Source organism: Mytilus galloprovincialis, chromosome 1, assembly GCF_965363235.1.
Source record: "Mytilus galloprovincialis chromosome 1, xbMytGall1.hap1.1, whole genome shotgun sequence".
In the NCBI taxonomy this organism is placed as follows: domain Eukaryota; kingdom Metazoa; phylum Mollusca; class Bivalvia; order Mytilida; family Mytilidae; genus Mytilus; species Mytilus galloprovincialis.
In genome coordinates, this window is record NC_134838.1 from 19,331,134 (window position 1) to 19,357,821 (window position 26,688).

At 30.5% G+C, this 26,688-nt stretch overlaps 1 protein-coding gene and 1 long non-coding RNA gene across 4 annotated transcripts in view; one reads left to right on the top strand and one right to left on the bottom strand.

Annotated features, from left to right (window-relative positions):
• LOC143068334 (tetraspanin-1-like) overlaps positions 1-16,891 on the bottom strand; it is a 47,555-nt gene extending 30,664 nt beyond the window's left edge. The window contains exon 1 of one of the 3 annotated variants that reach the window (XM_076242297.1): positions 16,718-16,891. In XM_076242297.1, the coding sequence (XP_076098412.1) occupies positions 16,718-16,876 (159 nt within the window). In that variant the 5' untranslated portion in view covers positions 16,877-16,891. Of the gene's footprint in view, positions 1-7,221; positions 7,475-16,717 lie in introns of those variants that run through there. The other 2 variants (XM_076242324.1, XM_076242316.1) reach the window with 2 other exon arrangements.
• LOC143068356 (uncharacterized) overlaps positions 7,499-26,688 on the top strand; it is a 94,792-nt gene continuing 75,602 nt past the window's right edge. The window contains exon 1 of the long non-coding RNA XR_012976158.1: positions 7,499-7,795. This is a non-coding gene — a long non-coding RNA (uncharacterized LOC143068356). The remainder of the gene's footprint in view (positions 7,796-26,688) is intronic.

Below are 26,688 nucleotides of genomic sequence, written 5' to 3' on the forward strand. Positions count from 1 at the left end.
ATTGAAAAAAGGAAGGCATTTTATAATTCCTCGAGAAGAGAGACTTTACAAAAAATGCAAAGTACTGGATGATGAGAAACATTTCCTCATAAATTGTTCTGACAATTCTAATATTAGATTAGCATATTTTAATTGCATTATCATAGAAGATGTTTCATTTTCTTATCTCATTGACAATGACAAAGTTATATATATACTTAGACCATAAACACCAACACAAGTGAATAAAATAGGATCCTTTATTAAAAAGTCAATGGAACTGAGGACTGGGGATCCTTTAATATTTACCTTGAACATGTATATATAATTATTATTATATATATATATTGAGTTACTTAGTTATAGTCTTCATTTGTTTTTGTTTTTGTTATATGTCACAAACTGTAAAGTTTATATGGCAATAAAGTTTTGAATTTGAAAAAAATTACTAATTTATGCAATGGATTAGATAATGTTCCAAATTACCAAACTTATATAATTTGTTTCTATAGACTATCTTTTCATCTATATAAAACTTATTAGTTGCCCTCTATTTAAAAAAGTTGAAAGTTTAAACCAAATACGACTTTACTTGAAGAGAGTTGAAGATAAAAATCCCGAAAACTGTACCAAATACGATTATGATCATCTAAATTAGATATGCCAATATGTGCTACAACATGTAAATGGCAGAGGGATTGAGACTTGAAAGAAAATACATTACAACACAGATAGTGTTAGATACAGTACAGGTACTTTTTAGTAGAATTATTGTTTAACCAAGAACCACTGATGCTTCTTGGTTTTTGGAAAGAGTTTACAAATTCATATCCGGTCAGTAATATAAGGAATTGTCGACTCCGCTTAAACAAGAATTACTTTCCGGATAATGACATGATTTGCATATCTTGGTGTGGTATTCTATATCCCATTGTAAAGAATCGTCCAAAATCAACAGACCATAATAAGACGTAATTGTGATTACGATATTTCTATTCACTCTTCAGTAAAATAATACAAACAGTACATATACTTCATTATTTTACTTCTTATGCATTTCTAGTAATATTGTCGATAAAAGTAGACAATTTGCTTTCACGAAGGATGTATTTATTCCCTTAAAAATAAAAATAAAGTGCAATATCTATTAACGCTAAGAAAAATGTCATATCAGTATGAAAATGTTTCATTTATATCTTATTTTTGTTTTGGAGAGAACTGCGCAGTGATGCTCAAAATCACTTCACATGACAGAAATGGTTAAACCTCCCGTCAGAGAATTTAACTTGATATATAATTTCATGGTACCATTCTTGTGTAAAGTTTGTTTGACACCCATATACTAGCTAAGAAATGTTTACAAAAGTATTCCCAAAGTTCAAACTATCATTAATACATACACCAACAGTATTAAAACTCTTAATACATATTGGCATTGTACAACGAAGAAACAAGGATGCCAATATGACAAATTAGGTATAATTCGTATCTTGGCCACACATATCCATAAATTAACAGTGAGAGTAAGTAGAGAGTTTTTCAATTGTTCATTTACATATTCTTTTATATTTTGTCTAATTTTTGACTGAGTTTTAACTTGCCAAGAGATTGATGTATACATAAATGAAGACGAACCAATATGGTTACAATGTACCAAATAAAATTACATGGGCGCAGCCATTTTATGAAGGGAACATGACATAGAGATAAAAATAGATGGCTCTCTGTGATTGGTTGTTATATCTTTTATATATTTTTCTTCTGGAAAGCATTATGAATGAAGTTTCATGCAAGCACAAATTTGTCCTTAAATGTATAGTATGAAGAGCCGGAAATATTTTTTTTATGTTGCTCAAAATTAGGGAAACTTTCCTGCGAAATCGTCAGGTATCGTGAAAAACCCCAAAATTCACCAAGAAAAGCCATGGGACCATATATATTTGAGTGCGGTAAAATCGCAAATAGATATCGAGCTTCAATTAGACAACAGCAGTTTTTCCATAATTAGTTTATTAAAAGCGCCTTTTAAGGTGATAATTGCTAAAAATAGCATTGCCGGCAATGGGGCCACCATTTAGTACTTTATATCCATATGATCCTCTCATATTTTTTTTCTCGGCTAAGTTAGTTTACTCTAGTAGGTTAGTATATTAAAAATGGTTTTGAACATAGATAAACTTCTATTGTCTCTTACCTATTGACCCTAATTTCGTTTTACAATGTGATGATGATGGAAGGGTTTAACTGGCTATACAAACTGTGCACGGTCGGTAAGTGGTGTAGTTTTAAACTTCTTTTAGTTTAACTGTTGTATTTATGTATGTATTAATTGTCAAAAGTGTTTCTCGTTTCGCGTTTTTATATAGATTAGACCGTTGGTTTTCCCGTTTGAATGGTTTTACACTATCAACTTTTGGGCCCTTTATAGCTTGCTGATCGGTGTGAGCCAAGGCTCCATGTTGAAGGCTACACATTGACCTATAATGGTTTACTTTTATAAATTGTGATTTGGATGGAGATTTGTCTCATTGGCACTCATTCCAAATCTTCCTATACCTATTTACTTGTTGATTTATTTATTTACCATCGCGTTTTGGGTTTTTTTTTTATAAAAAAGAAAGATTATAAAAATACATTGATATGTTCTCGATGGCAACACTAAACCTGCTTCATATTTTTATACCTACAGGAAAAGCAAATTGAATATATGAATCAGTATAAAGAATCTATATTATTGAAAGGTAGGCTATACTTTGAAAATAAAATGTTTCAACCTATAAATACGAAACAATCATCAATCATACATTAAAAGTTGCAAGATCATTAAATTGATTTCATACAAAGTAAAATGCGATAAAATATTCATTTTCTTAAATAATCATAAATAAATCATAAATCAGTATATTTGCCGAAACCGTAAAACAAACAAATGCTCAAAATATTCTAAAAAGCTTTAAAATCTCTAAACATTGATTTGAAATGTGAAATCTTGGAATTCTATAAATGAAGTACTCCAAGATATAATGTATGTTTACACCGACAAATAAAGTATTCAATCGGACAAGTGTGTCTATTATCCAAAATACAATGTTTTAAGGTATTATCGATTTATAGTAATGGTGAATTTGCATATTAGCAATAAATACTAAAAGCATCTGTTGTTTGAATCATACACCCATTATATTCATGATAATAAAGAAACTTCGTCAGAGTTAAAATAGAATATTTTCTCAAAACAATTTCAAATTTAATGTAGAGGTAACTGCGATAAATCAATGAAAAATTGGCAGTGATGAAGCGTCATGTTTTTTAAGTGGTCTTTCAAAACATTTTCCAATTTAATTCGATTGTCTTTATTGTATGAATATAAACGTATATGTTTGCTGATTTATCACCAGAGTAAAATGTTGTTGTAGTTTAAGATTCCCTGTCGTAATCTATGAAGATTTAATTTTTCAACGACAATTTCAGATGTAATAGTTTTTTTTTATTTTGATACTATTTTAATACAAATGCTTTATCCTATAAATGCAAGAATAGTATCCGAAAGTTTACAATACATACATGATTGCAGCTTATAGTACCTTTGAAAAAGGAATATATCGTATTGAAATCTTATAAAGCTTGTCAAATACAGCTAAGGTGATCTATTCATGGGTAGAAAGTTCTTAGTACTAGTATTTTGAAAAAGGACTAAAAGCGACTGGTAATCTTAACATTTCTCGTTTCTGTTACAGTTAGACACTTGCTGTGAGACGTATGTTTGATTTAAGGGGTACGGCCGGTGTTTACAAAAAATATGTTCTATAAGTGAAGCTTTTTATAAGTTTGCAATGATGCCGTTGAATCTGATGCCCCCTGTTAAAATTATTCCAAGTTCGCTGGATTAGTTAAATCCGAATACAGATTATTTTACTTTGAAATTTTTCATAATGCTCAATAAATGTGATTACGAGCTAGAGGTAAAAAAAATGAAAAAAAAAACTTATCTAAGAGAACAATTTAAGAAATGGAATGGAAAGGAATAAGTATAAAATATTGTACGCCTTAAATTTCCACCGTCACTGATGAGTCTTTTGTAGACGATACAAGCGTCTGGCGTATATACAAAATTTAAACATGGTATCTATGATGAGTTTATCTCACAATGTTGGAAAAAACTATGAACAAATATGCGAGCGGTCCGTAAAGCAAATTGTCTGCTCTAAGTGAATGTGCTCTTCTTACAGTTAGATTTCCTCGCCTCCAAACTTGGTCCTTCTACTTTCATCTAATTTTCCCCAAGCAAAAACCATGGACTTTTGAAGATAGTTGTGAGGTATGTGTAGGTGGTTAGTTGTTTATGATTCATATGTAATAGAACAAACACTCTTCTATTTGGATGATATAGTAGATATACTTGTATAGGACAGATACAATGCATACTAGTATTAAGAAATACTTTTTGGTTTGGCAACACTTTAATCAAAATTATTCCAAACAAAGGATTTTCTTTTTGGGGATAAAACGTAGCGAGTTATTGTGCACATATTATTTGAATCAATCAAATGTGTGCTGTTAACGTATAGAATTTAAAAAAAAAATTCAAATCAATATACTTCAATACTATTGACTATTGAACACAAAATGTTAGTTCAAAATATCCACTAAAATACATCAACACAAGTGAAAAATTTCTATTTTTTTCTTTTTTTTTCTTCTTTATTTCTTAACTTACAAGAATAGATTTAGTTCCTTTTTCATACAATTATAAACTGAACTTTCAAAATTCTTTTTTCTTCTATCTTTTTCTAAATTTTGTGACATCGTTTATATTGCAAAGTCAAATATTTGAAATTGTACAGCCTCAATTTTTATACTACAACCATTATGTCTGAGATTGTATATGTAACAATTAATGACATACTTGCTCTAAATTCGGACTATGACCATAGGAATTTGTACTTGTTGTGGTCAAAGTTGTTAGTCAGCTTATTATTATATAAGTATATTTGTAAATTATTTACTATATGCATTAAAAATAGTTTAACATTAAGTCTACAGCTGATTGCAAGTAAAATGAACCAACAAGGGACAAAACAACAACAAAAAAACGTTAAGAAATTAACAACATACCCTCAAAAGCAATTTAAGAGTATACGCACTAACACGATTAAATCGTAATGTCATAATACATCAACACTTGTTTTCCCTATTTATGATCAACATTCAATACATGAATATTTTTCATATAAAGCTTCGCAGACATCTGTTGTAAGCATATTTGTAAAATCAAACCTGAAATATCATAGTTGTATATGCAAATTATCAGATAGTGTATCAGCTACGTTGGTAAGACTGAGCTTATAATAGCCAGTTTAATGAGAGGGCTTGTAATGTATGAATTCCGACATATAGCAAACCAAGTTTTGTTTTAAATATAGAAAACTACTAGGTTTTAACAACGTAGTTATATTTTAACCTCATTGGTTCATTCTTATGAAGAGGAAGATACATAAGAGTATTTCTTTGGCCTCGAAAGGGGAGAAAAGGTAAATTGCTGAATCCTTTTAAATAAGAAAAAATACTTCAAGTTATTTTAGTTTTGTTACAAATGAAACCCTTTCTTCCGGAACACCCGAGACCACACTTTTTAAATGGGGTTCGTGTTGGTCAGTTGATTTTTCTATTTTTAAATCAGTATATAAACATGGTTTAATCCTCCATTTCTACACAAGAAAATGCCTGTACAAAGTCAGGAATATGACACTTGTTTTCCATTCGTTTGATATTTTTGAGCTTTTGATTTTGCCATTTGCCTATTAACTTTCCGTTTAGAATTTCCCTTTAAGTAAGGTATTTTTGTTATTATACTTTTTTTTCTATATTTTGTTATGTGTACTGTTGTTTGTCTTTTGATCGTTTTTTTTTTATATTGCGTTGTCAGTTTGTCTTCTGCATATTCATTTGAATGTCCAAATGATATCTTCTTTCCTTTCTATTCAGAACATGAGTTATTCAATTTGTTTATACTTATCCAAGAAAATAAACAACACCAATTGTTGTCTTCAGAAGTAAGTTGATAAATCATGTGACCACTGAATACTATTTTCTTATTATCCTCCGAAAACAACAAAATTCAAATTTGTATTTGCTTACCATCGTTTAACTATTATATTAAGCTTAGGTTTACATTGAAAGTTCTAACCACTAGATAAACCGGTACGAAAAATTCCAAGTTATTAATTTATATTACGGGTATTTATAATTGAACCATTTTATGAATATTTTCATTGGTCGGAGACAAAATAAGAAGGCTTATCTCATTTCACCATAATATATGCAAATAAGATGACGTCATAAGTATGAACAATGGTTGATTAATTAATATATAGATTTATAAAATTACTAATAAAAGTAAAAGGATTGCAGAAACTGTGATTTTATAGAGTATACTTGTAAATTCGTGTTTTAAATTTGAGACCGTTTTGTTCTGTTAAAGTTTGTTAAATCTAACGTTTAAAGATACAGAAAAAAAAACTTTACCGTTTTCGCTTTTTTAATATGTGCAAGGAACATTTTTTAACCGGTTGTCCAAGACTTACTCAGCAGAATGGAAATATAACAAATGGGACATCTTTCCTCACCTCATAAAACCACAAGCTATTAAGTGTTATTTCAGAGTAAATTATTTTCCATTAAGTATAGTTAATGGCGGTCAAATGTGGGAAAACAGTTTTTCGGATAAGGGATAACACTTTATATTGCATTAACTCTTCAACAGAGCGCACTCGCACCTGCCTCCTTCTACATTATGAAATTACAAATAATGACGTCATGACGTTGAAGACATTAACATGCAACATTCAAGTAAGATAAGATGATTTTATGGATACAATTGATTTTCTCCCGAGAACTTCTTTTATTACACTTATATTTATTTAATGAAGGACTTTCTTGTAGGTTTACTTACAGGCACACCATAAGAGTAATTACAAAATCTGAAGCCAAGGCTATTTGACACATCAGTGTTAATGCTTCTTATCTACTTATCTTAACATTTCCGTTTCCATCCAACTGACCATACTGATTACTTTATAAGTCGAACACAAACCTTAACATGGAAAGACACATATAAAAACAATATAAAATTGCGAGAAAATAATTTCAAGATGGTATTGAACAGAAATTTAAACGAATAGTCTTGAGAACTTTTTTATCCATTATTTTTTAAAACAGCAAGATTTTATAAGCTTTTCTTACCTTAGTGAAGTGATTTGCTTCCATTTTAGAGTAGATAATAGTCAGAACTTATAACGAACCACCGGTTAGACAAATTAACTTTCAACTAGTAGAGGAATGAGGCATTCACGTGTAACCTTTGAACTTCAAAAGATTCAAATTATCGACAATCATTGTTCATTGCGTCTCATTAATTAACATAACTATGTGTCCGTGTTGCACTTGTAAAAAATCATATAAGTTTGTTACTACTAATTATTCACAACATCTGTTCCCTTTTCGAATCATTTACAACGCATGCGGTTGGCTCTCTGAGTTGGAAACAATGACTACAGTATCAGGATCCGATTACGCTATAGGCCAGCCTATCAATGCAAAATCCGATTTGAAATAAAAGTTTGTGATATTGATCGTTAATATGAATTTACCATACAAATAACCTTTTCCTTAAACACAGACAATATATTCGTGATTTAGTGATGGATATGTAAAGATACCTTGTCGCACTGTCCGTTTCTCCGGACACTATTGATTCTAAGAAATTAATATCCCATGTGCAGTACCGAACTGTGAAGACACAGATGAAGACAGTGCTGTGAGTAAATGACTTTAATTTTCTTTTGTGTTTAAATTTATTTAGTTTAAACCTGTCTAAGATGATATTGAATGAAATTTTCATGTGATTCTATGGATATTGTTGTTGGTAAATATCAGAAGTTTATAAAATCTCATTTTGGGTGATTTAAACGATATTGGATAAATTTGGCAGTTTATTTTAAAACATGTATTGTCAATTTGATGTTATTATTCAGAATATAATACTTCGGATTATTTGTCATGAAATAACTTTATTCAAAATTTAAGTATTAGTTTTTCTTTTGTTGCTTCTGTCACATTATGAAGGACATGTGCAACAAAAATATTATTTTACTTGACTTCAAAGTTCACAAAAAAATTAGCATTTGTCAATTTATTGTAACAAAACATCTGTGATGCTTCATTTCACAAGAAACCTTTAAACGATGTATTTTGATCGAGGCACTTTGCCTCCTCTAATGATGATGTTATGTTTTATATTAAAACGTCTTTTACCCTGAAACAAAAGCTTTTATGTTTTTACGTATTAAATGATGGAATTTTACCTACAAGGCACAAATAAATGAAAAAATCGGACACTAACGACTGAACATGAATCCTTATTATGTTTTATTTCTTTATATTGTGTCATTACTCACATTCTAAATTAAGAAAACTTAGTGCAAAAAAAATAATAATTCGATACCAAAGTCGAATTCTCACGGTCACAAATTGTAACTGATTTTATACGTGAAGCTTAATGATATATCAATAGAACTTGATGATATAAAACCAACGATAATTTCTTCCTTAAGATGTGTTTGTGTTTATGTTACACCCATAATAATTTAAGAGTACAAAGTTCCATTTGTAGAGAGATACAAGTAGGGTACAAAATACAATTATGTTTGAACCTAGTTGATACTAGTGATATAACAATTATTTAGACTATTTCATCAACAGGGTCTAACAAACAATCATAAAATTGTCATTATGTCATGATGTCATAGATGGTTTTCAATAAGACATATTTTCATTTCATTGGAAAGAATTTTTAACATCGTGAGTGTCATTCATTTACTTTTAAATAAAATAAAAAACGTACTATTTTGCCAATTTTATTCTGGCATCGAAGTGAAAATTTCGAAATATTTAAAGAATCATACATGGCTCTAATCATTTAAATTGAAAATCTTTTTCTTAAAAAACTCGTCAAATAACGTTCACATTACTAAATATATCATATCAAAAACTGAAAGAAAAAATAAACTCATCATATATACCAGGATTAAAATTCCGTAGGTCAGATAAACATTTCGTAAACATAGTCTCATCAGTGACACTCGAATAAAAGACGACTAGCAAGCCAAAAAAACTATGAAGCTGAAGAGCACTGATGTACCAAAATTCCGTAAGAGAACAAAATAACTAAGAACTAAAGGTTTTAATAATAATTCTTTTCATTTTAAAAGTTTTACTAATGAAATTTCAAAGAATTGGAAAGAATTCTATCAGAATTCTATCTTCTTGAGGTTACCGGGTACTGATTTTTTTTTATAACAAAAGCAGTCTAATTGATAAATTAAAAGTTTAGGCAGAAGTAAATTCAAAAACATATTTTTTGGTGTTTTCATGTATTCTCACAAGGCTTACAATTTTCACTTTAAATAATTGTTGGCTAAATTTATGGATTTACAATAAACGAGTTATGACGAAAAATATATATATAAGAAAAGTGAGATAAACTGATTAAATGATTAAAACAAACGAAAGGATTCATATTTGACATTTACGTTTTGTTTTTTCTTCTGATAAATAGTTATCAAAGGTATCAGGAATATAATTTAGTACGCCAGACGCGCGTTTCGTCTACATAAGACTCATCAGTGACGCTCATATCAAAATATTATAAAGCCAAACAAGTACAAAATTGAAAACATTGAGGATCCAAAATTCCAAAACGTTGTGGCAAATACGGCTAAGGTAATCTATCCCTGGGATAAGAAAAGGTTATTTAAGTCAGAAACATCTGTAAAATATGTTTTACCACATAAATTGTAAGTGTTAGGTTTATATTGGTATATATATATATATATATATATATATATATATATATATATATATATATATATATATATATGTTATACAAGACAGTTAAGACACTAACACTTATCGAATGCATATGGATATGACCCTCTGTCCAAGATTTATTTAGGTAAAACAAAAGATTCTGATAATTTTTGTCAGAGTAAAACACTGATATAAATGAATGTGTACCAGAAGAAAAAGTGTGCGGAAGGGGTTTGCGGGCGTAAGAGTGAGCCAAAGTTTACTCCTTTCTTCCGACGACCTCATAATCAAAATAATGACCTCTTAACGTGCTTAAATTAACATTTTCTGCATAATTAATACGAGTTTAATTAATTCAGTTCAATCTATAAAAGAATCATAAAAATAAATTTAAATCTTTTTTTTTTCACTTTATAGAGTATTCCTATGACATTTGATTGTGTAAACACGTTTAATTGTTATATTTAAACCTGTATCAGGTAAAATAAATTGTTATTTTAATGCATGTAATACATGATTCAAGTTGAACAATGAGAAAACCGATAAAAAGGAGAGATACTTCATATAAAACGAGTAAAAGCTTCTGGGAAAAGAAATATGTCCGATGAATGTTTGAGAGAATATATTTGGAAAGGTCCTAAAACAAAGAAAAAACGATAATTATATTTTATTGCATAGCAATATAATATTACTCACAGAAAGTTTTAAAAAATCATGACGTCATCAACGACAAAATCTTTGTTTAAACCAATTTTTATTTTCAAATATTATATTGCTATACAATAAAAGGGTTATTGCATGAATGTTGGGGAATATTGTTCATCGTAGAACATATATTGCACTCGCAAGCTCGTGCAATATAAAATTCTACTCGGAACAATATTCCCCAATATTTATGCAATAACCCTATAATACTTTTCGTGAGATTAAACTAAAATATAAGTCCTCAAACTATTCATGTTCTTTCAACCCTAAAAATGGATTATTTACTATGAAAATGGCCGAGGTTCTCTTGGGAGAACATGACTTCTGATAATAACTAAGTACTAGTAGTAAAAACTCTATTTATCAATACGTTTTCTGGTAAAGATAGACTTTTTATGACATTAGGGATAAACAATACGATACTTAAGTCAATTATTAATGAATTATTTCTTGGACTCTATAGTAACTAATACAAAATCGCCATATTATTATATCAAAATCATCTAAAACAAAACACAAAATATCGAATATTCACCATTCAGTTTTTCATGCAGGTTTCCACACCTTCATATATTTGATGCTTCAATGTTGTTATGCAACTTAATAACAAACAGGAATTTGTCACCGCTTTTGTATGATATCGTCAATGTGAAATGTTAACTTAAAATATTTTCTTTTACAAAAAAGACTATGCGACACGTATAGTTTTTATTCTATAGAGTTTTTAGCTTTATTTCCAATTCTTATATTTTGCGAGTTCATGAGTCTTCCCCTTCAAAATTTTTTTTACAAAATAATAGGAAGGGAGGTGCAATTGAAGAACACACGTCTGAGAGATACAGGCAAATAATGAACAATAGAAGCAAGGTCAAGTAAACAAATAATACCTGACAGACTCTTCTTTTTGTGTTAATGATGATGCAAAGATCTGGACTAAGGTCAAAACCGATAATGATGCACTTCGCGTCTGTTTATTTAGTCTACCAAGAGTTGAAAGTTTGATGATGAATACATTTTCCTGTTTTATTCAAATATCCAAGGGAATTTCCAATCAAGTAGTCAATACCTGTATAATTCCAAACTTGTAAGTCCACTCAGGTTTACCAGCTTTCTGACTTATATTCTTTTAAGACCTGAAAGATTTACCATTATATTGGACAATATGTTTTGGAGACACATGATGGTGCATAGCCAAGTCTAGATCTATTGATCAAAATCTCAAACCATTTCTGTAATGTTGTACCAATTGGTTCAACAGTGCATCTAGTATAAATATGGATCTAACGACTGTAATAAGTCTTCGTAAATTAAGCGGTTGCTGTCCAATAACATTTGGCTATTACCTTCGTAGTTCTTGACATTTAAGAGTCCGTAATATTCACTGTTCAAGTGATTAGTGCTAACGTCATTTTATATAAGATGTTTGCGAGATTTCAACATCAAGATTCCAAAGACTTATAATATTGAACTTTTATAAAACAATTTACCAGCGTAGTAAATATATCATTTCAGATAATTGGTACCCGAGACTTTACCAGCCCTTTTAGTATATTATTCTTGTTTGGTGACTTGAATATCATAATCCGAAGGCTCATTCATTCTTGATTATTGCTGCCAAATGATTCGCCGTTCTAGTGGTCAATAGTTAATTTTTTCAAATATTACTTTTATGAAAAATATACTATTTTAGTTGTTCAAAACCTAAATCATACTGAATTGAAATTTCTCGTCCCTATAATTCTAAAGCAAATATCTCTCTTGAATGTTGTCTTTGGTAGATAACACGCTTATGTACTATGTCTACAGAATACATGAATACGATGTGGATTTTCTGTTTTGAATTTTCCTTGGAGGTCGGTATTTTTGTTGTGGAATTTTCCTTGGAGTTCGGTATTTTTGTTATTTCACTTTTTATTGTTATCGTTGGTGTATTTTTGGAGGATAAGATTTGAAGACAAAGTTACCTCTATTATAAAGAAAAGCGAGCTATAAAAAACACATTGGACACCTTAAAAAAAGAGAGAATCTGCTTCACTGATCTGTACAAACATTTTTCCTTTATAGATGCATGATTTTTTTAATAAAAACTGCTATTTGAATTTAATCTCTGAATATGAAGCAACGTTTTCAGACTTTTGTTCTGTCCTAAAATTGATATAAATGAAATAAAAATGCAGTAAATTGGGATCATCTAGAAATCTACAACGTCAAATATAAGAACAATATTGAAGTTGCAAATACGGAAACGAAAGGACGAAGCATACTTTGAGCAGTTTCATACAATTTACTTCCTCTTGTTTTTAACGAGAAAAAGTTAAATCATACCGCATCAATAGATATTGCCTTATCAGATTTCGATACACGAAGATAGTTAAGTCATCAATTGGCACTACTCAAGAATACCTGAATATCTGTTATGAGATTTTTGACACAAAAGTTGAATGTTGTATTATGGATATTTTACACATTCATTTTTAACCGGATTTTTGTGACAAAAATGTCGGTTATTGATTTGGGGATGTACGGCGGGCGGGCGGTCGGGCGGGCGGTCGGTCGGGCGGGCGGGCGGTCGGTCGGTCGGGCGGGCGGGCGGGAATCAAATGTTGTCCGTGCATTAACTCATGAACCGTTCAACCAAAGCTTTTAAAATTTTAATATGTTGTTACTGACAACTAAATGAAGGTCAAGTTCAATAATGGCGATTTTGACTTTTACCGTTCAGGAGTTATGGTTCTTGAAAGATTGAAAAATGGAGTTTCCAGTCGTGTCCCTGCATTTACGCATGAACTGTTCTACCTAAGCTTTCCAAATTTTAATATGTTGTTACTGATGACAAAATGGAGATCAAGTCCAATAATGGCGATTTTGACTTTTACCGTTCAGGAGTTATGGTTCTTGAAAGATTGAAAAATGGAGTTTCCAGTCGTGTCCGTGCATTTACGCATGAACCATTCAACCAAAGCTTTTGAAATTTTTATATGTTGTTACTGATGGCAAATTAGAGGTCAAGATCAATAATGACGATTTTGACTTTTACCGTTCAGGAGTTATGGTTCTTGAAAGATTGTGAAATGGCGTTTCCATTCACGTTGTTGCATTTACTCATGAACCATTCAATCTAAGCTTTTCAAATTTTAAGATGTTGATACTGATGACAAAATGGAGGTCAAATTTGATATTGACGATTTTCACTTTCACCATTCATCAGTAATGGTTCTTGTGATATTGCCAGGACACAAATAAATATTAATAAATCCGGTTTGCTGTCGTTGTGACAGCCTCTTGTTGTTAATGCTTGGATATAAACAAAACCTAAATAGTAAATGTGATTGCGATATTTGATAATGAAAAGAATAAATATTTGCAACGTCAAAAGTGGTTGTTTTCTGGCACCTCAAATGAAATACGGGGTATAGCTTCCCTTTTCCCTTTTCCCAGAAGCTTTCTCTTGTCTTAGTGGGTAAAAGAAAATTATTTTACATATAATATACATTTACCGGTCTTTAGATTTGATCATCCTATTGCCGGCCTTGATGACTTATTTCAGTTTGATTTCATTTTTCTTAAAACAAGGAAAAGTTAAATCACAAAATTATCCACCTCCAAGAAAATTTCATATAAACAGTTATTACCAAGCAAACGTTAAACTTGAAATTTTTGGCAAAACCTTCAAATTTTTAAGTCCTCCATACTCTTCAACTTCATACTTTATTGGACTTTTTATTAACTTTTTGATTCGAGCATCACAGATACTCTTTTGTAAATGAAACGGTCGTCCACATTTTAAGCCTGGTATCTGTGATTAAGTTTTCGTTACATTATTATTTTCAAAATCATGTTTTGTTTATTTCATCAAACAACACAATATGCTTTAGAATTATTTCCTCAAACAGGACAATAGCTGATATTTCTAAATAAAGGTAAGCATTGAATATAAACGTTAATATCATCAGTATTGTAAACCGTTTAACATGCGGACGCGGTGTTCTTATCTTATATACTCTTACTAATAACCCTTATACAAGAAACAAGAAATTTGTCTAGTACTATATATTCAGTTCGTATGAATTTAATCCCTCTAAAAATAAAATCATATTAAAACAATGGCAGTATAGGCTTAGACGAAATAGGCTCTTATTTTTAGATGAATAAAATATGCTAATTTGAGGAATATTCGTTTATGTTACATGAATAACTTGATACCATTTATCAAACATTTTTCAACTGTATAGACAACAAGGAAAACCCAGCAGTATTGCTATTGTTTTATTTCCTAATTATACCACTCGTGCTAATGATTTTTAAAAAATCTATTGAATGTTGCCGGGTACACGTTTAAGCAGCGATTCGGATATACACGTGTGTGCGTTAAGTTGATGCATAATTTCCCAAAAGCGTTTCATTTTGTATTTGCCATCTCACAATGATGAGGTTCTCAATTATCAGTAAAAATTAAAAATTTGAATAATTGCAAGTTATGGTAACATACAAACTCTCATGCATCAACAAGTAAATTATGAATCTTGTGTAAATAGTTATCAAAGGTACCATGCAGGCTCATAATTTAGTACGTCAGAACCACCTTTCGTCTACATAAGACTAATCAGTGACGCTCAGATCAAATAAGTTGGAAAGCCAAACAAGTATAAGCTTGAAGAGCATTCATGACTCAAAATTCCAGAAAGCTTTGTAAATACAGCTAAGGTAATATATACCTGCGATAAGAAAATCTTTAGTATTTCAAATAGTTCAAACTTTCACAAACAGTTAATTAACAAAATTGATCATATAATTTATATTCCTGTCAAAAGCCGAAGTGCTAACTACTAGGATGGTGATACCCTCGGGGACGAAACATCCACCAGCAGTGGCATCGACCCGTTGGTGTAAATAGTTATCAAAGGTATCAGGCTTATAGTTTGATACGCCAGCCACGCGTTAACTTTATTAAAGGTTTTTGTTAGGGATCTTTATACTTTTTAGCCAGGTTTAACTTTAGAGTTAGGTTTCAGTTAAAGTTAGGTTAAGGTTATGTTAAACTGTAGGGTATAACCAGTTAGAAAAAAGTTTTAGCTAAATGGGGATAAAGGTTGTGTTTACCTGTAGGATAAACCAGCCGCAATAAGGTTTTTGTTGAGTTAAACTGAGGTAAATATTATGTAAGGGTGAAGGTATAATCAATAAAATAAAAGGCTAAAGTTGGATTTATATGTAAGGTGTAGGTTGGAACCTATAATACACTTTATGGCAGTGATAAGGGAAAAGATGCTTGATTGTATTGTAGTATCATTGTAAGGGTATGGAAGGAGCTAGATGATGGTGCATAAATGCTACGACGAGGGGGGCTTTTAACGACAGTGAGTCCACTTGAGGGTCTTGCGTGGTCAGTTATGTTACGAATTCTATAATGTTGATATCATGATGACCACCATAAATAGATTTAATGATTGACATGCATGTAGTATTAACCTTTGACCTTTTATCTTTTCCTTTTAATTCCTTTTGGTGGAAATACCAATAGATTGATACATTGAAAGTTTTCTTGTCACTTGGCTTTAAGCTATTCTGGTCTCATCAATCCATGAAAAGCTAGTCAAATATATCGAAGTCGATATGTTTGAGTTTAATTCACAACAGGCAACATTAAAAACCTAAATATACAATATACAAAACATCACCAGCGGGACAAACCACAAAAATGTTAAATTGAATATTGTGTTTTAAACTTAAAGTACATTAGGTTTACCAAATATTAACTAGTCTTGAAATGACAAAACTCTAAAAAGTAAAAAGGATATGAGTTTTGAACTTGTTTAATGCTAAAATATATATTGAAGGAATGATGTTTTTTTTTCAGTTTTCTTTTTCCATTTATTAACAAAATTACGAAGTTAATTGGACACTTAATATTAACTTTCATGATTTTCAAATCCACAAAGATTAATTGTCTGTAATCTGTAATGATGTTATGAATGCATCGGGTCTATAGATTTTTATACTAAAAATCAATAAATACAATAAATGATTTAAGTTATTTTCCTTTTTTTCGAAAAAAAGACCCCAATTTTATTGTATATGAAATGAAAGAGAAAAATTTCTCATTTTTTTGTTTCAGTTTATTTAATGTTTTTTGGATGACGACAATATCAATTTTCATTAGACTTACCTCCTCGGGTATCAATGCCAATGTTAACGTGGTTTCTGATATCCTGTGGCGACATCGTCCACATAACGGAAGCCGTAACAGAAGCTCCACACTTTCACTGCGACTAGTGACGATTTCTTCGTCTTCACTTTTCAATGACATATCTGCCAGTTTTGTCATCTCCCATAAAGTTGGAACTTATCTAAATAAATATTTTAGATATGGTTATAGATCACCAACCCCAGTAAGACCTCTGGACAATGCTACGATCTTGGCACTAAATAAAAATAATATGCAAAAAATATTGAATTTCAATAAAGGAACTGCTCGTTGAATTGTTAAATACAGATAGTTTATAGACAATCATAGTCCTCAGAGATCCCCATCAACACATCTGAATAAAAACTTTATATGTTATCATGTTTCTTGGTTTTGTTATATAAAACAGATACAGCACTGTTTAAGATGTAGTACCTTTCTGACTTATTGTAAATAACTGGTATATAAGTCTACATGTCTAGTGCTATTAGCTTGGTTCAGGGTGTTTAAACAGTAACAATCCAACGAAAGGAATAAGGTAATTAATTAAATGATAAGATATGAAAGAAGTATGATTAAGAATACGAGTAACAGCAAGGTTTCCAAACTTATGTTGTAGGCTCACTTAATTTATAGTAGCAATTCCTTCAGGCAAATTTACGAAGACAAAGTTCGCTAACGTTCTGTTTAGTCTATTATGGTTTTTGTTCTCTGCAGCGTTCTACGGCTTTCAATTTCCGAGCAATTGATCTCGAGCTTTCATGGTGAATTTATTCCAAAAAAATGGGTTGCGCGCAGCGGGAAATATCTGAGGTTTTACTGCCAACGGATCATGATCGCTGCTTGTGTATTTTCATGTACATATGATACCTCCCGTCCAGCAACCAAAATTTTAGCATTATAAGTAAATACCCGATCATTAGACTTATTATTGTGTTCATTTGTATTTGGATACAAGATAAGGTTACGACTTCCTCAGGTTAAACTAACCAGTGACAGTTTTTGATTGTTCTGTTTAGGAACTTTGAATTTTGATTCCTCTTAAGTTTATGTTTTTCGATCTCCAATGTTTCAATCTCTTGGTCCCGAGCTTAATTAGGTAGACGCAATTCAGTAACACGTGTTGTTTGCATAGAAATCAAATGTCTTACTTTCTCTTCATTCATTGTGACGGTACTGATGCATATTGTTTATCAGGCGGAGATGCTAATATTTACCCCAAACTTCAAGATTGACATGATTCATATGATATATATTGTGTGTGTTATTTTCCAGTTCATTAAGATAGGTCAGTTTGCCAAATAAAGGCTACAGATGTATACCGCTGTTCAAACCTATAAATGAAGCTAAATCCGAAAATCGCAGTAATCGCGGACAAATAAGCAGCTGATTTAAATCGGTTAAATGACGGTTCTATTTGGTCCGTTTTGGCCTTTGTTCTCTCATATGTTTTATTTTTCATTTTTCTTTTTTTTTTTATTTCATGCGTTATAATTTGTAATATTAAAATCATGATTGGTACAATTTGAAATTTTTGTTCACTTTTCATTGACAGAAATTATTACGAGGTTTCAATTAATGCGAATATGTGAGTATCGCAACAATATAAGAACTGCTTTCAGATATCTTACACAAATTTGTTTGTCCATACTTCAAAAATTGTAATAAAAACTGCACGTGATAATTCATAAATTTTTAACAAAAATCTATACTATTTCATTTATCATTTGAAATATTTGATTTGAAGTTCTGAATACAAAGATTTGAAATAAAAACTAACCTTTAAGTGAACACACATCTTACATGGCATGAATGTAATTCTTGTCCATTCACTAACTGAGGTGAACAATAAACAGTAAAAGTTTTGGTTAGAAACTTTCAAGCATGGATACCCTTGTGGTAACTTACCATATGAAGAAATATAGCGCTTGACTTATATGCAATAGATCGAAAAGCTGATATAATATAAAGACAATAGTCAAGACTTTTGAACCAGATACACTTTAAATGAATTGTTAAATAAAGATTTTAATGCTACAGTGAATCTGCAGAGTATACATTTTTGTGTTAGTATGTTTTTGATATCAGCAAATACTATTCAATGGAAAATATAATAGTGCGTCTGTCTCTATTCTAGAAGAAGGAAAAACACATTTGATTACCATCCAAATATTAGATTTGACTAGAGAAACGCATTTTGAAATAACAAGAGTTTCCTTATATGAGGTGGTGAAAATACACTTGTTACTAGTGTAAATTCAAAAATTAAAAGTTATGATAAAACTTATTTGAAGCAGAAATAAAAAAAAAACTTCTTTTACAACGAAAATATGTAGCTGAATGGTGCCTCCGGGTGCGGGAATTTCTCGCTACATTGAAGAGGTGTTGGTGACCTTATGCTGTTGTCTTCTCTATGGTCGGGTTGTTGTTTCTTTGACACATTCCCCATTTCCATTCTCAATTTTAGCCTTAACTACTTTTTGAAGATTTTTTGTTATCGAATAAAAAGGGCTATGCATTTTAGTATCGAATAATAGTAAAACAAATAAAACAGTTTGTGTAACATAAGTAGCATGTAATTAATACACGAAATTAAATTGAAATCAACCTGTCCATATTGATTTTCATGAGAAATATGTGTATTGAGAAGTAGTACATTCGCAGAAGTAATGGTAACAGATGTAAGAAACTAGTATTACAATTTTAATTAAACTGTCTTTATTACATGTGACAGGTGCGGGCTCCTATATTGTAAAGATAAATAATGGATGTTAATCACTTGCTTTAATGTAAACAGAAATGGACATGAAGACAAATCGATTTTTATATCCTATTAACAGTTCCGTTCCTTTATTTCAGACTATGCGAATTATAGTACATACCAGTGAAATCATTTTTTTGTTTACTTATAAAAAACATCAAAGATACTATGTTTATAACCAGACAAAATAGTTTGTTGGACAAATCGAATTCAACGTTATGCAGCTTTGAATACAGAAAATTCTGAAAAGTAAATACGGCTTATGCAATCTTCAACCTCTTCACCTAGAGGTAGACAGAAAACCTTTGTGTTTCCATTAATTTTAGTGTTCATAAGATGTATTGCTCCATCGCAATTAATATGAACAGTCCAAACTTTAAGGTAGTTTCTTAAATTAAAATTCTGATGTTCAGAAAAGAAAAAAAAATACACCCAAAGTATGTGGAAACAAATTTTATAATGATTCTTAGTTGATACGTCCTTGCAAAATAATCCAACCAATCTTTCAAGTTTTCACATGTCCAAAATAGAACACGGAAGAATAAATCAGGACCCTGTGGTTCAGTTTTTCTATCCGTATTCATCTAAATATTCATCAAATAAATCAGGCTTATGAATTTACACGTCAAAAAATCGTTGCATATGCATATGACTTATACATGGCACTCGAATTAAAAAAAAAGACTTGACACTTGTTTGTGCTCTGTGTTTGTGTGCCTTGAAAGGTTAATGATTGAAAGGTGTTATATTGAATAAAATATTTTGGTTTTCTTTTGTCTTTTGTGTATTTCTTTCTTTTTTCTAGGTTTTGAGTCATTTGTCATTGGTGACAGTTCTTTGATAATCTTTATTTCATTTATTTCACAGTTGTTTAAGACTCACGAATACAAATTTCATCTCACTAGTTTTTTTAGACATCATATGTTGATCTCTAGATATCTTTTTTTTTTTATCTCAGTCATAAACTCATCACAGATATATACCAGACTTAAAATGTTGTACGCCAGACACGCCTTTCGTTTACATAAGACTCATCATTACTGACTCGAGAATCGAAAAAATTACGAAGGACAAATAAAGTACGAAGTTGAAGAGCATTGAGGACCCATAATTCCGAAAGGTTTACCAAATACAGTTACATACATCTTCTTTTATTGAACGAAATCGAATATTGAAATTGAAATTGTATTCACTCTTTATAGATTGCCCACATACGGGTTAACTAGTTTGACGTTAGGAGAAAGTGCGCGATTATACGGGTCTAGTTTGCATTTTTTTCAACTGCACAATGTCCACGATATTCAAAGTATGATAATAGTTGGTCGTATAGATTTTAATTGAATATCGATGTGAATATATTACAGCATTTTGATTTAATGATGTGATATTGATACTTTAAACCATATATACGTGATATTCATCCATATCTTATTAGTCCTCAGTTTTTTTAATATCAATATTTTTTAATATTATACCGCACACGTGATAACAAATTATTGAATATGTATGTGTTGACGCTATGGACTGTTGTCTTTTACCTAGACACCAAAGGACAATGTTGATTGTATATGAATCCTAATTGTGAATGTATTCATAATTTTACTTAAACTAAATGACAATATTTAATCAGTCGAACAAAACGGCATGGCAAAAATATGGGAAAAAACGTAAAGACAAACAGTCCACAAAGTAGGTAGCATAGTTAGCTAAAACTGAACATCACGAACCTCACTAAAAATCGGGATTGTTCTCAAATTCTCTGGAATGGCAAGCAGATCAAATATAAAAAGCACTGCAATCAGTTAATATGGGCTTAAAGTCTGCTATGACCGGTGTTATATTTCCATTTGTTGATTTCCAAATTCTTTTCTTGCTTTCTTCTTTATGTTTTCTTTCTTCTTCATGTTTGAACTATTGTCTACATGTTTGTTTCTCTCGTTGTTGCTCTGGTCTGAATCTGCATGTTTCTTATTTCTGTGGGTAAAGATACGATATCTCCTAATCTGTCTGAAGCTGATTTTTTTATCTCAAAATATCTACAGCTTTCGTTGTACGTATTGATCGAACAAATTCTTGATCCCATAACATGTACCTGCAAATGAGTATTAATGAAAGTACGACAATATGGCAAGATATAAAACTATTTGATTTTACAATATGGCAAGATATAAAACTATTTGATTGAGTTTAGTTAAAGTTACTTTGAAGTGTAAAGAAAGCATAAAAGGGGAGGTTATTTGTTACTTAAGAGTTAACAGATGGTAACTAAACGTTTATTTGTATTAATGTTTTCTTCAGTTGAATTTGCTTGAAATAAACAAATGTAGCAAGATCGAACTGGTAGTGTGCTTTACGTGGATGATCTTGGAAAATGTGTTCTGCAATGGTACATTGAATAATTTATCTTGAAAAATAAAATAAATTATCTGTTAAATTTATATTGTCATAAATGTGTATTGATAGTTATCAAAGGTACCAGGATTATAATTTAGTACGCCAGACGCGCGTTTCGTCTACATAAGACTCATCAACGACGCTCATATCAAAATATTTATAAAGCCAAACAAGTACAAAGTTGAAGAGCATTGGGGATCCAAATTCCAAAAATGGTGCCAAAAACGGCTAAGGTGATCTATGTCTGAAATAAGAAAATCCTTAGTTTTTCAAAAAATTCAAAGTTTTGTTAACAGGAAATTTATAAAAATGACCACATTATTGATATTAATGTCAAGACCGAAATGTTGACTACTGGGCTGGTGAGACATTCTTATAGTTGGAATAATATAAGATATTAGTATTTGAAAAACGAAAGGAAATTTACCGTGATCGTTATTTGTATTGACTGATAAAAATCAAATGTTGTGCATAAACTCGACATAGATACCAGCATTAGAATTTTGTAAGCAAGACGCGCGTTTCGTCTACAAAAGACTCATCCGTGACGCTCGAGTCGAAAAAGTTAAAAAGGCCGAATAAAAGGTTCGAAATTGAAGAGCATTGAGGACCCGATATTCTCATAGGTTTTGTCAAATGCGTTTTAGGTAATCTATTCCATGGGTAGAAAATCCGTAGTATTTCGAAAAACTAAAGTTTTGTAATTCTGAAGCTAAAATTTGATTATTTTAACTTAAGTTATTTTGACACATTTCCTTTAATATAAAAAAAAAATGATTCAAACTCTGTCCAAACTGAATATTTACTTCAAAATCGGTTTCATATTCATGTATCAAATTGATATAATTTTAAAAACTTAAGTATGTTTTCAGCTACTTACCATTCATTTCTCGGCGTATATTTGTACAGATAACATTCTGTAAAATGCTAAATCTCTGCCTTTTGAGTTAAACTTTTCAAATGGAAAACTCTTGCGTCACCAGAAAAACTGAAATATTTTTCTTCTGACAGTTGAAGTTGATTTTCTAGTATGTCATTTAAAACAAAAGACAAATTAAACATTAAATTGGGTGAAAATTGTGTCAGCTAAGACCGTTTCTTTTATGTTGCTCTTGTATTTGGAAACTAAATTGGGAAATGGTTTAACAATAAGATGTTGATAAGGAAAATTCGAAACTAAATTGGGAAATGGTTTAACGATAAGATGTTGATAAGGTAAATTCGAAACTAAATTGGGAAATGGTTTAACAATAAGATGTTGATAAGGAAAATTCGAAGTCAAAACAAATATAGAGTGTGATTATGATCTGTTAGTTTGAGATGTGATATTTGGAAACAAATAAGACTATGGTTTACCTTGTTTAGATATTTTAAAACATGGACAGTTAATAAAATGATTGAAAAATATTTAAGAGGGAACATTAAGAAACAAAGACGGGGAGGATTGTGTAATTTGTGGATAGCTTGGTAGGATGTATGTGGGAACTATATGTTATTGTCAGATAGTTTGAGACATCATAATTTGAAACAAGCAAGGATAAGACAGAGCCATCAGTTCACTGCTGTAGTTGGTTGGTATCTGTCACATTTATGGTTTTGTAATGAATAAGGTCATTGTGTTGTTTGAATTGTTTCGCGTTTCATCCTGCCGGAGTCGTTTATAAGTGACTATACAGCATGAATTCTGTTCATTGTTTTAGGTCTTACGGTTCATATTGTTGATTGTCTTCGTCATTTGGATAGTTGTCTCATTGACCATGTTGACAATTCTTACACATGTTCTTATTTTTGTATTATGAAGTCAGGCACAAATCCAGACATATAGTAACAGGAGGTCTGATTCTGAACATTATGTAACAAGTATGCATCGGTTTGATTTATTTACATCAAATTAATTTTGCTATCATGAAGTGGTTTCCATAGAATAATCTTCTGACTTCATCTGATAAAACATGTTTGAATTTGTTCGTCTGAATTTTATTAAATCATTTCATTTATGATCTGTCCATTATCTAATTATGTTTGTAATATTTCCTTTGTAAAATGTATTCATAATAGATGTTTAAAATTATGAGTATATAATCGGATTTATTCAATAGAGTAACCAAACACGAGTTTGACAGCGTAATTATTTCTTTATTTTGTGGGTTTCCGAAAGTATAATGATTAATCTAAAAGTCATTTGAAACTATTTCCGAATTCTCACGTTCGTGTCACTCATTCTGTTAGTTCTCACTTATCTTTCCAACTAGATGATTTTTCTTTATTCCAAGCGGCAACATTCTATGAATTCGTCAATATTTAAGCACGCTTTATTTTAACGCGCCATGCGTTTGCATGTTATTAAGATGTATAACCATGAGAATTGAATTTCGCATAATTTCTAAAAGTATTGCTGAAAGTTGGTAATGAAAAACAACACGGAAAGTTCTCTGTAATCCTTTGCGGCTGTCAGAAAATGTCAACTTTAAAAGACAGATTGGTTCTCGTAATTTCCTGACCTTTTTATTAAAATGCTGACATTTCCATTGGTCACCATTTACTAATATCACAATACTTGATCAAAAAGTGTCATTTGCAATAAAGCCTGACAAATTCCCTGTTTGTAAAATGATTTGTTTCATGTAAAAGTCAACGGAATAATAACAGCAGTAAAGGGTTAATATTTTCTCTATAATTCAAATTGGTATTTTTAACAACTCTCGGTTATTATGTAATTCATTAGGATAATTGTATTGTACTTTCCTTGAAGAGAGAAGTTGTTTGACTATTTAAAGATTTAGCGTATGAAACTCATTTTTCATAATTGCACGTGAATATCTTATCAAAGACTAATACTGACAGATTTTGAAATTCGATAGCAAGGAAAATAAAAAAATCAAGAGTATTCTTGATAAACAATAACATTTTTTTTTTCGAGAAAGGATTTTTTTCTAAATTTTTATTTTATATTAACAACAAAGCATTCAATTTTTTTTCGACTTTTCGAAAGGTCGCAAGAAAAAAGGAATCTGCATATCTTTCAAAACAGGAATAAATGTACACTGACGTCTTTCTTTCGGGCGTGTGGAAATTTGTGTACTTATTTGAAATATCATTGTATGATCAATCCCACATTTTAGGGGTGCAGAAACAGACAAGGACATGTCTAAAAATTAAGCTTACACCTTTAATCAAAACGAACGCAAAAATTGATATTAAGCAACCTTATACTATATTGTTTGTTTGTAAATGAAAGTTGGTCTTGAACTAAAATCTACAACACAGCAACAACAAAAACATATTTTCGACCCTCAGCAATAAACTACATACTACTATTTTCTTCCTTCAAATATATGTTATATTTATTAACTTTTTTACAGACATCTTTTCTGAGATAAGAAATATCATTTTTCTGGTATTTTACATTTTCCATAGTAATATTCAAGGCTTTTTCAAATGGGAAAACAAAGACGTAAAAGACATTGATATAATGCGTGTTTGAGATGGATCTATCTCGAAGATGAAGACGTAAAAGATATATGTCGCTGCAATATTTTTTAAATTATTGATTAATGGTTTGCATAGATAAAAGTAATAGAAATTGAGAAATTGAAATCGTGATGAGAAAACATCTGTAACGACATTTTTGCATGATTAAAAAAAGAACCTAAATCGGTTAAACACATTTAATTTGATCTGGATTTAGTGTTAAATCCTTTTACTGTAGTTAAAACGGTTAAAAACTGGCTGTTGCCTTTTCAAAAGTGTTGAGGTAAATTGTATCAATGCAAATGTATGATACAGATTCAAGTCTGCATATTTCTTGTATTAAAAATAACTTTTTAAATGTACTATCGATAATAACAGCTACGAGGAAAACTGAAACATATGTAACGTTCTTGACTAACAGTTATGATATATTATTTTTGTTTGTTTTATATATGTTCCTGTTAGTTTTCCAATTAAAGAAATATTTCAAAAATATGTATACTATCATGAACCACTATTAAATATATTTCATAGTGAGTATAAGAACAAATGGGTATCAAAATGTACAATTAAAATTTCATATTTAGATATAGCTTCAAAACATGTATATCCCATTGAAAAGGTCAAGTATGTGTAAAACAAAAACAAAAAAGAACTTTCAAACATAAGAAATATGGAAAACTTTAGTAGTTCTTTCCGGAGTATAAATTTAAAGAGAAGTAGTTAGCACTATGCATTAGTTGTGTTTTATATGATGTAATCCACTTAATACAAAATAGCCTTTGTGTACAAAAGCTTACTTAGTGCAGCTGTTAAATTACTTGGAGCATAATCCTTATTTCCTACGAAATACTGCAGAAGTCATTTGTAATCAAATCTTTTTCATCGGTTAAACTATTTCGATGAATGTACGGAGGCTAAAGCGAGCTAATATTTTTATTCTTTTGTAAAACATCATACCAATTAATAAAAGCGTAATGATAACCCGCTATCATAATAGGAAATTACTATACAAGAACACTCTTGTGTATCAGTGTTTTGAATCGAAAACAGGGTCTGCTTTGATGATCGTTTTCCAATTACAAGAGAAGCACTCAATATTAACCTTTAGGGTTAACCCCATGATGAAACTGATGAGTAAATTTCCATTTCTTTAATTGTTAATGCAAATAGAGAGATAAATGAGATATTGTCCCTTTTTACAAGTTTCCAATTTTCCTATATTGACTAAATATCATTTAGTGACGTGTTACCATAAGTGCATTTAGCGCCAGTGTGACGGAACATAACTAAATGATTTGAACACTAATTTGTAAATTGATACATT